This window comes from Cyanistes caeruleus, chromosome 5 (genome assembly GCF_971803275.1).
Source record: "Cyanistes caeruleus chromosome 5, bCyaCae1.hap1.1, whole genome shotgun sequence".
In the NCBI taxonomy this organism is placed as follows: Eukaryota; Metazoa; Chordata; class Aves; order Passeriformes; family Paridae; genus Cyanistes; species Cyanistes caeruleus.
Window position 1 is genome coordinate 38,958,307 of NC_141705.1, and position 17,427 is coordinate 38,975,733.

At 40.6% G+C, this 17,427-nt stretch overlaps 1 protein-coding gene and 1 long non-coding RNA gene across 3 annotated transcripts; both read right to left on the reverse strand.

Moving 5' to 3' along the window:
* Nucleotides 1-1,705: 1,705 nt before the first annotated feature.
* Nucleotides 1,706-7,179, reverse strand: APELA (apelin receptor early endogenous ligand). Of its 2 annotated transcripts, none has more exons than XR_015287446.1 (3): nucleotides 6,868-7,129; nucleotides 5,879-6,431; nucleotides 1,706-4,077 (listed from the first exon to the last, which is right to left on the reverse strand). XR_015287446.1 is itself a non-coding variant. In XM_086891125.1 (3 exons), exons 1-2 carry the CDS (start codon nucleotides 6,941-6,943, stop codon nucleotides 6,343-6,345), a joined length of 165 nt encoding a protein of 54 aa, XP_086747251.1. In that variant the 5' UTR covers nucleotides 6,944-7,179; the 3' UTR covers nucleotides 1,706-4,077; nucleotides 6,322-6,342. The 2 variants fall into 2 exon arrangements, 1 of the variants encoding a protein (XP_086747251.1); XM_086891125.1 differs by having other exon boundaries at nucleotides 6,322-6,431; nucleotides 6,868-7,179.
* Nucleotides 7,180-12,069: 4,890 nt separating this feature from the next.
* Nucleotides 12,070-15,796, reverse strand: LOC147653056 (uncharacterized). The gene is made up of 2 exons (XR_015287376.1): nucleotides 15,432-15,796; nucleotides 12,070-15,352 (listed from the first exon to the last, which is right to left on the reverse strand). It is a non-coding gene; the product is annotated as an uncharacterized LOC147653056 (long non-coding RNA).
* Between the last annotated feature and the right edge of the window lie 1,631 nt (nucleotides 15,797-17,427).

Sequence of the window (17,427 nt, forward strand, 5' to 3'; positions counted from 1 at the left end):
GCAGTGCTTTGCTAACCACCAACACCACAGCTCTGCTCTGGTGAGATGTGGCAAACCCACACGCCTGTTACTCTGCACAGCTGAAGTGATACTCTATGCAACTACAACCACTGAAATTATATATGCAGGTCTTGGTAAGATCTACTGGCTTGTAGCTGGGGCAGCAAGAAAATAACGAAAGTGAAGGAATGTTTCCTAATATATGTTACAGCTGCACCTTAAAATAAAAATTTAAATAATGTATCATTATTTTATCCTCTTTTTTATTATTCAGTGCTACCCCAGTAGCTTTTTATTTCTGTAAAAAACCAATATATATGTTTTTTTAGGTCTGAGAAAATAAGTATTTTGTACCACCTAAGGAATATACTGGGGTGTCTGAAAAATGTTCACATTGTTGGGTTTTAATAATTTTTAGATTAAATGCTGAACTGTGCTAAATATTCTGTATGCATGAAAGAAAAGATGTGATGATCTCTTGTGAATGTATATCTTATATGAAGGAAAGCTCTCAGTTGGTATTTCTGTTTTGTCTTTCTGAATTGCTCAAGTGGATGTTCCATACAAACACTTCAGTATTTCACTCTATGAGGGAAATCACTGATTGTAAAAGCTTTTAACAAGACTTTCCTGCTTTAAGGTTCTACACTAATATGTAGATAGGACATAACTAACATGGAGATAGGCAGGTGTGCTCTACTGGAAGTCATCTTTAATCTAAAAAACAAGGTTGAAGCAAGGATCAGAGACTTGGGCAGACAACAGTCTGAACTGGAGACATGGAAAAGCAGCTTCAGCCTTGGAATGAGGTTTTTAGGCTTTCTATATGCCATGTTGCCCTGTTTGTGCTGTTGGAGTGTTTCCTACTTTGCACAGATATTTTGCAGCTGATCACTAGCAAGAAAGACCAGTAGAAGAGCAAGTAGTTAGAGATCAGTAGACTACTGTACTCTGATAGGCAAACTCTGATTTGAAATTTATTTGCCATGCTAATGTTTCTCTTGATTGATGTCAATTTAAATCTTTTGTGACCCTTAGCAAAATTTGGCTTTGTGTAGACACTGAGATATTTATAGCATATGTATATGGCGTAAGGGAAATATTTCCAGTCTTTATTCTCCTATAATTTCCTTTTTTCCATACTGGAAAGGGAAGAGGTGAATTGTTTATTATCCTTTGGGAACATGCTAAATTGCTGTTTCTCACCAAAGCCTTGCATTTACCTCCGTTTCCTGCTGACCTGCTGTTACAGGACTTGATGAAACATACTTTGAAATTTTCATTTTCCCCATGTTACCACTATGTACAAGATTAATTAATCATTAATGCAATGCTTTAGAAACTCATGTTTCGCCTTCCAGAATGTGAGGTCTTAACCTATCTTTAGATCAAGTCAATCAAGTTGGATTGCATCCATGCAAACATGGATTCTGACTTTGAGCAGACAGCAATTTGTACCTGTGCAAGCTGCCTTTAAACATGCCCTGGTACATGCACAGGGAGAGCTCATCCTGGCTGTTGCAGCACTGTGTCCAAATGCTTCACGTTTGTAGATGTGATCACATTGTTACCATGCAAAGCCGTCCTTACCACCAGCCTCATGTTATGCACGCCAAATGGAAACAGAGAGTTTCAGCAAAGTCAAATGCAAATCTGACTTGAATCAGAATTTTGCATTTTTGGAATGGCAGAAAATGTCAGGAAATTTTTTCCATGATTAATTACCATTTTATTTGTGTCAGAAACTGAGTAAAAAATTTTCAAAGACTGATTCTATACAAATCCACAGGGGAAAATAGGCAAGTTCTCAATTTTCTTTAGATGCATTGCCTTTGACAGCTGAAGAATACAGACTTTGAGGAGTGTACAAAATTTCAAGTAAGATATTATTTGAAATACATACTATCTTTTTACAAAATATACAATCAACCAGTTAGTTGATAAACAGATCTGTCAAAGTTCACAATAGATGCCTTTTTCAAAGCAGATTTTATGGTATCAGAATGCCTTTAAAGAACAGATATTTAGAATAATTTTGTAGACTTATAGCAGGCTTCCTAGGGTGGTGTTTTATTTTTTCTTCTGTGAAGGAACAGGCATTTATAGTTTTCTGATAGATATATTAACTATTTTTTACAATTTTATCAGATTTAACTGAATAATTGTGGTTATATGAAAGATCCAGTGCCACAGTAGATCCATATACTCATTCGTAAGACATCACTGTTAAAGAGCTACTCTTCAACTTTATTGCTTTCCCACACTCTTTACCTGTACTTCTAAACAGAGATAGCCAAGAATAGATATCAAAGCCAAGTTAAATAAATAATTTATATATATATATATATGTGGTAGAATGCCTCTAGGAAACTGCTTTTTTTTTTTTTTTTTTTTCTTCCAGGACTCTAAAAGTTTACCTGCAGGACTGCTTGTTGATTTAGATAAGTTTGACCATCCTTTTATGAATGGTTTTACACAACTCCAGAACCGGGTCTGGTTCAATTTCATTTTTCTTTCAGGTAGAGAAATTTGTAACTCCTGTTAAACTCTGCCAGCTTGAATTCAAGTAAGGTTTCAAGTTCTTAGAGATAAGGGGTTGTGTATCCACACTGATTAGAAAGTTTCAGCTATCCAGTTTTTTTGATTGCTATTCCTTCATTAATTAGAAATCATATGTTGTAAGAAAAAAAAATGTAATACCAGATTTAAACCACAACACTTCTGATCTTTGCTTGTCTTTATATATTTTGTGAAAAATGTTGACATTTCAAAGCTGGTGCAATGACTTAAAATCTGGGTATGTTTTATTTTCAGGTAGTTTTAGTTATGCTAATGAAAGAGCTAACATCTTTTCCTTTATATGTAGGTAGGTAATTTCTGCTGATATAAAAGGCAGATGTGAAGCATATATTTTTAAGAGCAAAACTCAGTCTAAAAGCTCAATGTATTCTTGACTTCCAGTGCTGAAAAGAACAGCCTGTTTTCTGTTTGAAGTCCTCATTCATTGTAGTGCTATGTTCAAATATCCCATTCATGTAAATTACAGGAATAGAGTGCTATGCAACACTCAGGCTGACCAAACAAAGGTTTCTTTTCAATGGTCTATTTTTATGCTCTATTTATAATACTTTAGAGGGTATTTTAGGAAAACTACTGTTAAGCAAATAGCTCTGTAGTACTGAATTTTTAGGCGTGTTTTAACTGTCTGGTTTGGCAGCCCAGTTTAAGAAAACAAATGATAGGCTTTGCAGTAACAGCTCATTAGACAGGAAGATGGGCTTGACCTTAAGGCCTGGCTTGAGAGATCTGAGTTATCAGTTTTGCATGACCCTTGGGTAATCTCTTATCTCTGTGTGCTTCAGTTCTCCAGCTATAGAATGAGGGATAACACTCCCTTTGCTTTCTTATATTGTAAACTCTTACTATGCTTACTATACATGAAGCCAGTGGGACCCCTAGTGTGGTGCTGACTTTGGTACTATTAAAGTAATGCATTCTATGTTATTAAGGCAATTCCATAAAGATGTAATGTTAGACGTTAAAACACATATGAATATATTATTAATATATAGAAGTATAAACAAAAAATGGACTTTCACTATTCCTTGCTGAAGTCTGATACCATTTCATCCTAAACACTGCCGTATACACAGCTTGAACTGAGTAGTCAACAGCACTTTCAATTTCACTCAGTCTGAACATTATATACCATCAAGAGTGCCCTTGGACAAATCCTCCCCTTCTTACTGCCCCTGGAAATCTAGCTCAAGTACCTGATGTTTGATTTGATCTTTAACTTTCATTTCTCATTGTGAGAGACAAATAATTTGCAGGGAATGATTCAACCAAGTAAGTCCATGTACATCCCCCATCACCACCCTTCTCCCTACACCAGTTGTTAGGGTGTGAGACTGGGGCCTTTAGTCCAGGTCCAGTAGAATGTGACAGACAGGACTGCTGAAGATGGGACTGTAGTGGCTATCAGGTCAGCTGTTGTTGATCTGGACTTGTGACAAACTTCTCTTATCAGTTTAACTGTTGCTCCTTTAAAACACTGAAAGGTCCAGTATGAAGTTTCTGGGGGAAAAAAGAAGAAAAGGAGAGAAATATTAATGAGAAATTTAGTAGTCTAAATAAGTCTCATACAAAACAGAATACATTATTTATGAAACACATGGATGAAATTAGAAATAATATTTCTTAATCTGGAAATTTCAGCTACAAAGTTGGAGGAAAAAAAAAAGACAAAAGCAAGAAGGCTGCTAATATAAAATGTTCTGCCTTTTTTTTTTAGTCCTGTGTTTTGTGTATGGAACTGATGAAAAATCAAATTCAATCTTCTCATTTCAAATGATACAAGAGGCTGCCAGGCTCGTTTTAGTTTCCAACCACTAGTTGAAATTCAGGCTTAAGGGTGCATCCTGTTTGCATCTGCAAATGGCTTTATCCATATGTACAACTCCACTGAGATCAATAAGATTACTCGTGAGAGTCAAGTAACCCAGGCATGTAAATATTTGCTGAATTTGGACTAAAACTGGAAGGGAATGTAAACGTAGGTGGTAAATCCTACTTAAGATAAAGGATAGCACCCACAATGACTGAAGTTAAGAGAGTTAGTTCAGGTGCCTGTCTCCCCTTTTGCCCTAGCAGAGGTTTACTGAGTTCTAAACAGCTTTATGAAGCAGAAGGATCTTTAGCTAAATGTCTACAAAATGTATTGAGAATTAGTAAGTACATGATTCTGTTTGGTCATTGACTTTTGTTACAAGAAATCAACTCCCCAAAGAAAAGGAGATAACACTGAAAATACCTTTTATCTTGATATTCTGTGGGGAAAGGAATTCCAGGATAAGTGCACATGTATAATGCAGCTACTGCAGTCTCAAGCAAAATGCATTTATTGTATGAGGCTTCAGAGCACATTACAGAAAATGTAGATGCTTTCTACACAATTTCCAGACATAAGTGCTGAATAGGAGGAAAGGGGGTTAAATGTACTATTTAGGAACCGAAGCAAATCATTCAGAATGCACAAATTCACAAAGCCACTGGGCCTGTCCCTCTGTCCATTCAGTTTCTGCCTGCTGAGTGAATCGATCCAATTGCTTATCTTTTTAGGTTTATGCTTAAACTGATGGAATATAATTTAATCTGTCTCTTGTTTAAATGTAGCAGTGAGCAGAAATGGCATTCAATAGTAAAGCATCCTTCTGGCATCTCCTTCTTTCTACTTGCATCTCAATTTTGCCACCCAGTATGCAAGCCATCTGAGATTCAATTTAAGACAACAATCTTTTTTCAACCTCACAAACTTGCTGGTTTACCATCCCATATGCACATTCTGTGTGTTTATAGGCCAGCACTATAGAGTGGAATAGCACCCTTTTGCATGGCTGTTTTGGGAGTGGTGTAGGTTCTTCTCACCAAGGCAGTTTATGCATTGACAAGATTCTTGGTATAGGGCTATTAAAAGTTTTACTTTAGTCTCCTTTTCACTACTAACCACTTAGTAAATCGAAACATCTTGGCTCCACAGAGTGCAGATTCTACCACCATTTATTTAGGATGCTGTCATGCCTGGGGCTACAACATTATTTCAATATATAATGAGTTTCAAAGATGCAAAACTACTGACTGCATGTTTTATTCATTCTTAAATTGCAAAGAGCGCCTGGTTTCCTTTTGATGCCTACCGTATTAGCATATGCTACCTGTGTGCTTCTGCAGTCACTTAGTATTTGAATGTATCTGCCCTCATCAGCTATAAAGCATCAATGTTTTGCACTTGTATAGCCTTTCATCCAAGGAGCCGAAAGTCTTTTGCTGACAATGATAAAGAATTACGGTCCCCTTTGAAGTGGCTGAGTGCTGCTACCTTCACGCTACTGACGGGCAGAGGGAGGTGACTTCGCCCGGCATCCAGCGCGGGGGAAGTGTCAGCGCCTGCAGCCGCGGAGCATCCTCTGCAAGCGCCGCTTGGTCCAGCCTTCGCACTAATGGCACTCTTTGCCCCGCAGCTTTGCCAACAGCCTCGGAGGGCAGCGTTCGGCCCGGTTAGCGGGCTCAGTTGTTTTTCACCGCCTCACGAAGGCATTTGGCGTCGGGGGTGGCCTGGAAGGGGGTGAAGGCGGCAGCGGCCGGCGGGACCCGCGCCCAGCCCCGGGGCAGAGAGCGCCCCGCCGTGCGCAGCTCCAAAGCCCCGTTTCCAAACCAAACGAGGGGAGCCCGGGTGCAGTCGTGCCTGGCGGGCTGTCCCAAAGGCAGGTGTGAATGCCCGAAGGCGCTCCCTGCGGGCCCGGCGCACACGGACGGGTTTACCTGGCCGCGCTCCGCCGGGGCTCAGGGGAAGGGCACCCTGGAGTGGAGCGGCACGCAGCGCCGGTGGGAGCAGCCGTGCCGGTGGAGCTTCCTGCGCAGGGCCAGGTTGGCTGCGGAGAGAGGAAGGGAGGGAGGGAGGGAAGCGGGGCGTGAGAGGGGCGGCCGGCAGCGCCTCTCCCGGGCCGGGCCGGGCCCGGAGCTCCCCGGAGTACCGATGCCGTGCCCTCCCGTGCCGCCGCTGCTTCCCGCTAGCGAGCCTGCGACAGCTGCCCGCCTTGGGTCCCTATTTATCCCCGTCCCAGTCGTCCCCCCCTCCCCCGCCAGACTCCTGGGATAGGCGAAGCATCCTCTCCCGCTGCCGCTAAGCAGGCACGAAGCGCACGGATGGATGCGCCGGGTCCCGGCTCGTCCCGGCGGTCAGAAAGCGCGTGTTGGACGCGGCGAGCCGAGCAGTGCCCATGAACAGTGCACAACACAGAACACAGAACACAGGCACGAACCCCCGCTCCCGCCCCGGCACCAGCGCCCCGCTGAGGCAGCGCCTACCTGGCCGCTGTCCGGAGGCTGCGAGGAGGCTCGCCAGGAGCACAGCCACGACCCAGAGCAGCAGCCGGAGCCTCATGTCTGCGGTCCAGGCGGAGGCGAGCCCTGGGCTGCGTCTGTGTGTGCCGGCGAGGAGATGCAGGCTCGGGAGGCCGTGAGGGGCCGGCAGCCCTGGCCGCTCACATGCCAGGGAGCCGCCGGGGAGCCGGGGCCGGCCGCCGCCGGCAGCGGGGCGCGGGATCCGGCAGGGCCGAGGCTCCCGGCTTGCGCTGAGGGCCGGGCCTCCCTCCCTTCCCTTCTCCCCTTCTCTCTTTTGCTGTCACTCCCCCGTATTTTCCATAAGCAAACAGCGCAGGAATGAAAAGCCCGTGTAAACAGCAGCTCCTGTCAATGCGTAGGGGCAAGGAGCCTCTCGAACAATGCGGCCGCTCCACTTTAAATTCAAGCCGGCCAGGAAAAAAAACATATGTAAAACAAGCCCCGATGTTCCCTCCCCCATTTGCAACTGTTTAAACTCTGCATTGCCCATATTGGTCCCACATGCAGACACCAATAGCAGGGGCAGGAAGCGCCCCCCCGACCTTTGTTCCCCCCCGAAAGCGGGGGCAGGGAAGCCCCCCGAGCACGGCCCTTGTCCCGGCTCAAATGCTTTCTCTTTTCTCTAAACTAGCTGCGAAGTTGTGCCTATTCAAAGTGAAACTGGCAGTAGTTAAGTCTAATGGGTGTCTTTTGTACCGTCAACCATTTTTGAAGGACCAGAATATTCAGGAATTAATTTGTGAACTTTTTTTACCGCGTAGGGTAAAGCAGATGTATCTGATCCAGCGGGGAGAGTTTGAGGCAGCAGTTTGGGATGGGACATCCCATTTGCATGGGCCACCTGGACATTGCGTTGTATCTGTACTTGATTATGAGGACAGCTCGCTTTAACAAGACAGGCTGAAGCCAACTGGTGTAGATAGCCAAGCCTGAAGAGAAAAAAGGCAAAACCTGTGGAATTTGGGAGCAGCAGTGATGGCTTTGAAATCCAGTGAATTACTGCCATCAGTTGAAATTCGACTGGTCCTTTTCGTTTTTCCAACCTACTGATTTCTTGTGATGAAATAACAGCTAGTTATTTGGGAAAAAACCGTTAATATTTGTTCCTTTTTGGGAAAAAAATCTGTTTGAAAACATGCAGGAAGGAATAAATTTCTATATAAGTTAACCACAACTATTATTACTAGGTAACTATTATTGAAAGTTGAATAAAATTATTTGCCTATTTCCTAAAAGAGTGGAATATATAGTTGGTTTGTTGGGTTTTTTTGTTGTTGTTTTTGTTTTGTTTTGTTTTAATTCAGTTGTCCCTGTACTGTTTTCCCTTACTGTGGGCTTTCCCATTTTGTTGAAAAGCCTGTTTAACTCACTAGTGCATGCTAGGCCCTCCTCGTAGTTACACATCATTACTAGGTTACTTAATTTGTCTAGGTAGAGTATGCCCATATGAATTAAAAAACAAATTGCAGCTCAAATACATGTGGGACATAGTTACTAAATGTTGTTTTAAAACGATACCTAGACTGCTGAGGAAGGTGTCTCAGACAAAACAGTAATGAAGGAAAACCTCTGCTGGTTGATCAGATTGGTCTGTCACGTCCCAGTGTTCTTCTTTACAGCTTGGTGGTCATTAAGTTTTCTCTTTGTGATTTCTGGCCTTTAAAGTGAACTCTTTTTTTAATATTACTGCTACTAGCTCAGCTGAAATCAGGGTCCTGTGACAGAATTTTCTGAAGGGGATTATAAATTCAAGTACAAATGTAGTGGAGTAAGAGAGGAGTGCAGTGGCCAGATGGCTCAATGAGTTTGTAACAGAGCCAGGGTTCCATCCTCAATATCCTAAATGTCATTCTGGCTCCACTAGGACACGTTTAGGGATGTGCTCTCTTGCACACCATGAATGAAAACACTCTGGCCACCTCATTCATACAGCCCTGCAAATGACCATCGCTTTCATTCAGCAGGTGAGGTTCAGGCTCATAACCTTAAGGTGGAAAGTAGTGTAGACTTCAAAGAGATAGGGACTTTGCAAAAAGCTAAAAGGCAGAAAGAATGCATAGACCATTGCCAGTCCCTCGGGCTATCTAGGCCTCCTCTGCACCTGAATGTGGTGAAGTTTACAGAGCTTCTGAGGTGACATTAAATTTAAGGGATTTGATTAAGTTGCAATAATTAAGTGCAATATTTATTGGGTTTTTTTCCCAGTTTTGTATACTATAAACTGTTAATTCCACTGTCTGTGCCAAAGTTTACAAATGTTTATTTGACTAATAAAATCCAAGCCACTGTAACATGAGCATGACAGTTATTTGAATTTTCATGTAAAATACAGTAATAATTCTATGCTTCCCCACTGAAGGAACTTCTAAAATGTAATACAGCCCCACTCCAGAGTTTGTAGTTCTTCTGCAAGCAGCTTTCCTTCAGATGCTTTCACGTGGCACAGTGCTGCTTGAAATTAGGCAAATAACAACTTGGTAGAAGGTAGTGATGTAATGGTTCTGCCTTTTTCAGTGTTTGCTGGTGGGTTTTGTGCTGCCTTAAGAGGAAAGGGAATGTAAAGTGCATAGGAAAGCTGGAAGTCTGTAGATAATGCTTTATGACCTAGAAGAATTGGTTCCTTGAATCAATAGGTTTCCTTCTCTTATAATCTGAAAGGAACATAATAAAGGAATGATAATTTCAGCATTTATTACCTATATCATTGCTACTTCTCCGACATTCTCTTCCCTGTTTCATCCTTGATAGGATCAAATAGTCAGATTATCAATTTACATCCAGAAAGTGAAAAAAAAATAGTTAGCATATTGCAGAAATATTTTTTTAACTGTTGAATAGGAACTTGTTAACTGTAAGCAACACACGACACTATCTTTTGCTTAACACATTTCTGTAAGTACTGTAACCACTTCACTGGTTATGAATTGTTCAGGGTGACATTTTCAGTAGAGTGACTGCTGCAGTCTTACTCGGGGAAAAAAAAAAATTGAAAACATGGTGTCATTTCTAATAATAAAATTGGAAGAAATAAGGGGAAAGTGGCTGAAGGAATATCAAATCATTTTGTCACATATAGGAGAATAAAAATTATCTTGATAAATGAAAGAGCAAGTCACTGGAAGAACAAAAGCTGAAATAATGTGAGGAAGCAGTAAAATGCATAGTATTAAGAAATAGAATAAGCAGAGTTGGATGGTTACAATAGGAGAGAAAGATAATTGGGCACCTCCTAGTATGAAGTAAAAGATTAATTAGCATTCCCTATCGCTCTGCTAGTCAGAAACTGAATACTACCTTTGATTTGAAAGCCAGCCCATAATTATAAACTCTATTGTTTATTGTTAATATTTGAAAACAGCTTTCAAATGCTATCAGTATGCAATGTTAAGTGAAACTGCTAAGTACAGGAATTAACTGTTACATACAGAAATACTGGTTTCAATCCTAGTACCTCAAATACCCCTTGGATAACAGCTCTTCCCCTCTTGGAAGCCTGTAAAAATACACAGATCATTGTGGCTCTCTACTGTTTCATTAGAAACTATGCTGAATGCTCAGCAGTGATAGTAACTGATAATAAGTGAAAATTCTTGTTTATTTTGTATTGAAACTGTCAGATAAGATATATATACCAGAGTTTCTAGTCAGATTTTCTAACTTTGTCTTCCCCAAATTAATCCATCTTGCTGATCCAGAGGAATTATTTCACCAATCAGACAAGATCTGGGATAAACATGTTTACAAGCCAAAGGAATTCTGTGAAACACATCTTCAAGTCAAATTACAAATGTCACTAGGGAAAGTTCTCAGCTTTTCCCTGCTACTTTCTATTACATTGGGAGATGGTAAGTGGGCTGTGCAACAAACAAAATTTAAAAAATGCAAAAAGATCATGTGAGTAACCGCTTGAAAGGAAGAAGCTGGCCAAGAAATGCTCAAAGGGATAAATTTTGAAATGTTTAGGTGTCTGTGATGTTTTTTTTTCACCACAAATTTCACTGGGATTATTATCTCATGGCTTTATAAGGTCTATGTGCCTGCCATGAATATAAAGGATGTTTTTTCTTCAGCCCAGGGTACAGCACCAGATGCCAAATACAATGTTTGCCTTCTTCATTGACTATAATCATGGAGACTACTTTTTCTAGGCAAAACTCATTAGCTCAAAAAATATGATTTCAGGAGAAAATGATGCACTCTGTCCTGATTTTTATCTGAAAATGAAAACCTACCCAGAAACAGAAGTCTTTTCTCCCTGTTTGCCATTTTATGTTTTTTCCGGAGGAAAAATACCAAAACACTTCCCTGCTTATTAGTGCTCAGCTGCCTTTCCTGCCTGGGGGGAGACAGTGCTCCAGAAGAAAATGGTAGTCAGCAAACAGAAGGAATGTGCACTAGTAACCTGACACTGGAGACAGATGTGCTCAAGGAAAGGAAATGGGGATGGCTCAGACCAGACTAAACCTTGTATACATTTTTTTTTGGTGTTGTTTTCTATGAGTGTTGCAGAGATGCACAACCTAGAAAGTGTATTTTCTTTCATTTTAATCTGGAAAGAAAGTATTCTGTGTTCCTGCCATCATTTCCATGTTCTTACTGCAGTACAAGTCATAATTACAATTATTAGAATAATAATAGAAAGGTAAAACATGCTCTGGTAGACTTAGTCTGTTTTACTTCTGTGACCCTACAATCTGTATGGTTGATTTTTTTAAATACAATGAAATACCAGCCCTGCTCCTGAATAATCAGAAATTATGAAATCCCTCCTAGACAAAAGGCAATTTCATCAGTTGCCCATGGAACTGTATTGATGAATTTTCTTTTTTACTTAAGGAAAATACATTTACGTGGGCTCCAAGGTGCACTTATTTTTCTGTTTCCCTCCATCCCTTCAAAGTAAATTCAATTCTAAGATTCATCTAGGAAATACATACACATATTTCTTCCTAATAGGAAAACCAAGAGGTCAATTCTGGAGCAGCAGTGCCTGTGATCCCCACCAGTGCAACCGCGTGTTCCATTTCAGGCAACCCATTTGGGGTCAGATTCTTCTCTGGCACTGGTCATAATTTCAGAGCTTTTTTAATTTAAAGAGTCATTTATATTGTCTTGAATAAATGATGTTCAAGAAAAAACCCACAATTCCTGCAAAGCACAAGGTTCTATAATAAATTTTTATTTGCTGGTTAACTTTCAAATATGTAACCCTCCTACAAGTTATCATGTAATCAAGGCAAACATATTTGTACCTTTCTGCTGCTGCTTTTAAAACACACATTTAGGAAAGAAAGGTGCTTCCTGCAGTATTTAACATTGAAGTTACTGTTTATATTTACCAGGGAAATTTCAGGAAAGAAATACAAACATATTTTTGTCCTAAATTCCAGGTTTTAGAACTTCACGTGCAGTCGGAAAATCATTAGTCTTGCCTAAATCTATCCATTCAGCTGTACAAGTTTCTGTAAACTTTTCAGACAGAAAGAGTTAACTTCCTGGAGATAATTTTGTACATAAGTAATCTTCTGTTTTGGATTTGGGCAGCCACTAGCCACAGTAAAATTTTAATGCAGGAGGTGTTAGGACAGGCTTGGCAAATTTCTGTAAAGATTGGTTGAGTGATTACTTGGAGGCGAATTTCAAATTAAACTCCAGGTTTTTGCATATTTATACTTTTGACTTCAGGTACTAAATTTGGGTTGCAGCTTCAGTAGATGCTTTTTCTATGTTGCTTGCGTGCTACCATTAGGGATATGGTGTCTCACGAAGCAGATCTGTACCAAGAGTGAGCACAAGTCCCCACCAGGGAGTCCAGTGTGATGTAATGTTTTAGTATTCCAAATTAATGTCCAAATTAATTCCAAATTAACGTCACCATTAATGTTAACCCTCTGCAAGCCTGGTCACCATCTTGCACCCAGGTGAAATGTGTGCTTTATGTAAGGGTTTTCTTATGAGGGTTTGGACCTCTTTAGTACACTCCTCTGACCTTTGCCTCCTGGCAAAAAGACTGCAGAGCTGTCTTGCCCTGGGCTTTGATACTGCATTTTCAATGTTTCCTATCTGAATTATTTCTGTATCTGTTGTGATCAGGAAGGTGAGCTTTGCTGTGGCCAGTACAGATGGCAAGAGGTACAAAAGAAAAGGTATCTATGATTTCTCTGCTTTTCTGACCATCAGACAGTCTGAAAAGAATGAATTGCAAACTTTCATTCAAATAAAATATATGAACAGAAGAAAAAGAATGGAGGCAAGAAAGTCAAGCTTATACTTAAGGAAATTGTGGATTTCTCATTGAATTACCATATTGTTTGTGTGGGAAAAGCTAATGTTTTCAGGTTGCATTATATGTAGTTTTGTTTATTTGAAAAGTTTTGGAGTGCTTACTCTTACTTAGGATAATATACCTACATGATAATTAGCCTTTTTGCTAGCTGTTCTAGATGTTGCATACTTCTAACTAATAACAGATTTTTCAAGGGATAAACTTTACATTGTGGACTTGCGAGATCTTTCTATGCCAGCACTTTTCTTTTTTAATTACATATGCTGGATGGTTGTGTAATGTGCTGTGGTAACAAAGTCTGCCAAACTGAAGAGATTGCCTTGGAGAAGCTCTCAGTGCTTTAACTGCTGCACTTGCTGGGTCACTGCTGTGATCAGTGCTTGCTGTGGATCTCATACACTAATGATCTTACCATTTCTCCCCCTGTTGAAGCTGCACTGATAGGAAAGGTGGGAAATTTTTGAGGAAAAAAGCCTACTACAAGAGCACGGTAATCTGTCACCCCCTGCTAATCCAGTAAGGTTACTGGCTGTACAGCACTTATAGCTATACCAGATAAGGTCCTGGTTGGTTGGGGTTTTTTTATTGTTTTTTTTTTGTTGTTGTTCTTGTTTGGTTGGGTTTTTTTGGTAGAAAAGTTCTCTATCAATGGAAAGACAAAAGACTAAATTAGCAGGGATGACGTAGTGGAAATATGTGCAAAGCCTGACTGTAGGTACAGGATATGACAAAAGAATATCCTGTAGAAGCTGAAGCAGCAAAGCATTGGTCTTGCTTCTCCAATATATATACTAAGTAATAATCACGTCTAACATGAATAAAAGGCACAAAGCTCAAAAGTGAATTTTGTTGATCTCAGTGTTCACCACAAGAATTATTGTGTTAAACCCTCGAAGAAGATCTTGAGACTCCAGACTCATTGAAGGTTTGAAATGGATACCATACTCCCTCAAAAAATAGTTGAATCCAGGAAACAAAACAGGAGCCCAAACCATCAACCCTCAGACAAAATACATGTTTCATGGAAGAGAGGTTACATCAGGTTATGCGCATAACTTAGCTGTTGTCAGGAAGTGCAGTTCATGAGATGTGTTGCATCACTGCCTTAGAAACCCTCAGTTGAAATTGGCAGTGTTTTTATTTGCTTTCAAGGCTAGTAAATATTTTCATCTTGCAAATTTCTACAAAATAGTAATAAATGTCTGTTACTAGAGACCCTGATGAACTTTCCTTTTGAAATGTGCTATTTAACAAAATATGTTGCTCAGTCTCTCTTCAACTTATTTCTCATTGTAGCATTTGAATCTGTTAAAAACACAAAGATAATGTTAACCTCCATGCAGAGATGGAGATGCTAATGTATCAGGTCTGAAAAATGTCATTCATTTTGAGCAGTTCTTCCATTAGGTAATGATAGCTACTTTTTATCCCCCCTCTTTTTCTTTTTTCTTTTTTTGGGGTTTGATGGAGGTTTTGTTTATTTGTTTGTTTGTGGGGGTTTTGTTGCTGTTTTTTGTCATTGTCATTTTGTTTGTTTGTTTTTGTGGTGGCTTTTTTTTGGGGGGGGGGTTGGTTGATTGGCTTTTTTATACTTTTTTCTTTTTGTTTTTAATGAGCCACTGAAGTGAGTAGTAGATTATTAGCACTGACCTTACAGGATATACTTGGAGCCAAAGCTATTTGTACCTTTGTAGTTGAATAAATTTTCTTAATGGCTTTCTGGCATGATACATGCAGGATGGAAAAATCCCAGCATGAATGTCATGGTTCAAGTAGATATTGTGATGTTGATAGGTAGTAAATCACAGGTTTTAATTTTCACAAAGCATAGTAGAAAGCTTCCTTTGCCCTTCCCAGCACAGCAGCATGTGGCAGCTGTGCAGTGTCCTGACTGTCAGAGCTGAGTGGGCCTGCTTTAGTGAAAGTGCCCACAGATGTGTGCCACCACTGTCCAGGCACCTCATGCAGCCTTTCCCTAATTGTCTTCACTCCTGGGAAGGATCAGGATGGAGAAAACCATCTGAATGAACTGGTTTTGTGTCAGCAGTGTCTTGCTCCTGCTGTCTCTCCTGAGAGGCCCTTTGGTTTTCCATCTGTTGTATGGTGGTTGTACAGTTTTGATGAGGTGTGGGAAGGGCGCTGTGGCCTGAAGATGGGGAGAAGCTGAGAACAGGCTACAAAACTCCACAGGCTGTTCTGGCAGACAGAAAATGTCCTGTGGGCTGTAGCTGGGATAACTCACAGATGGCATTTCAACTGGAAATCCCAGTGAAGTACGGATTTACGGAAGGAGCTTCCTCACAAGACTCTTATCGCTGCAGGAGTTTACCCATAGCAGGTTTCAGTGTGCTGGTTCAGGTAACCATAGCAGCGTAACAGTGAAATAACCGTGCTCCTGAGTGTTTGCTCACGTCCCCTGATGACTTTACAACTGTTCCTAGGGCCGTGCTGCCATGGAGACAGCGGCAGCCTTCCTGAGCTAACTGATTTAAGGCCATCATTCAACTGCCTCAGTGAGTCAAGACTGATCTTTTATGTCTTCAGAACTGCACTAATTTCAGCCTGAAACCCCAAAATTAAATGCCGAATACTTAGAGAAATAAAACAATAAATGGCTTGAGAATCTGTATTAAGGTGTAAGTGCATTCACTTGAAGGTTAGCAGCCTACATCTGCTGTCCATCACTGGAGTGTAGAAAAATAAATAGACCATGATCTACCCTTGTATGGTACCTCACATTTCTCTATACCCACAGCAGGGTTTTGTGGTTCTAAATACTTACAATCCAGTGCTAGGCATATGAAAACCATTTCAGAATTCAAACAGAAATTGACTACCGTCACCTTTGGAAGGCACCAACCAATTTGCTATTCCTTGTTTTGTTTTTCAAAAGATTAATGTGTATTTACTTGGACCTTTATCATGGTATAATCCCAGATGGCCACTAAGCCCCACACCACGGCTCCCTCACACTCCCACGGTGGCATGGGGGAGAGGATCAAAAGAGTAAAAGTGAGAGAATTCATAGGCTGAGATAAAGGCAGTTTAATAGGTAAAGAAAAAGCTGGGCATGCAAGCAAAGCAAAACAAGGAATTCCTTCACTACTTCCTGTGGACAGGCAGGTGTTCAGTCATTCCCAGGAGAGCTGAGTTCCATCACATGTAATGGTTACTTGGGAATACAAATACCATTACTCCAAATGTCCCCCCGTCCTCCTTCTTCCTCTCTTAGCTGTACATGCTGAGCATGATGCCATAAGGTCTGGAATATCCCTTTGGTCACTGGGGGAAAGCTGTCCTGGCTGTGTCTCCTCCCAACTCCTTGAGCACCCCCAGCCTCCTCGCTGATGGGGTGGGGTGAGAGACAAAGGGGATCGGATCTGTGCAAGCCCTGCTCAGAAGTAACAAAAATATCCCTGAATTATCAGCCCTGTGTTCAACACAAATCCAAAACACAGCCCCATGCCAGATAGTGTAGAGAAAATGAACTCTACTCCATCCTAAACCAGCCCAATCTTTTATTTGAATCTCAACAGCAATACATTGGGTTCACAGTCTTATAGATAAGGAAAATACTGTATCATTTTCTCAGTGTGTGTCAGTACTAATTTCAGGTCATGGTAAGATAAGGTAACCTTTATACCCCAGATCTATATTTTCCTGTTCAGTTTGTATAAGAATACCTGAGAAGAACCCAAATTAAAATTCAAGGTTTATTAAATTCTAGATTGCACTTAAATGACTTACAGTGTCATATTTACAGAACAGTGACTACACTTTTTATATAGAATTTTTGTAGATATTTTAAATAGATCTCAGAGCTTTACAGCTGTCTTCTTGAAATACATTATTTTCAGGGTTTGTTGCAGTTGTTACACATTAACTTACAGTGTGCTAACAGCTAAGTAAATGTTTGGCAACAGATCAGAAGCCCTAAATGAGCTCATAACATATGGAGAGGTGCTGAGAGGTTACAATTCCTGTGTGTCTCAATTAATATTGTAGCTAGTGAGAATTCTTTGCAGCTCATAGGCTCTGATCCAACAGTGTGCTGGTGTGGAAGTGTATATTTAAGCCAACAACCCAATAAGTAGATATGTCAGCTTCACTAAGGGTGCTCATATGCTTAGAAATATGTTCGGGAATGAATGCTTTGCTGGGTCAATGTATCTTGGAATAAATAAGTATTTGTTGGGCAAGTTTCAGTACAACAAGCTGAAAAACTTGAAAAACATCTT

What these genes read in the sequence shown, in the direction of transcription:
- APELA (XM_086891125.1), bottom strand. Translation starts at nt 6,943, where the DNA reads ATGAGGCTCCGGCTGCTGCTCTGGGTCGTGGCTGTGCTCCTGGCGAGC. An exon ending in AGCCTCCGGACAGCGGCCAG is followed by an intron (nt 6,432 to 6,867) that starts GTAGGCGCTGCC and finishes CTCTCTCCGCAG; the next exon opens with CCAACCTGGCCCTGCGCAGG.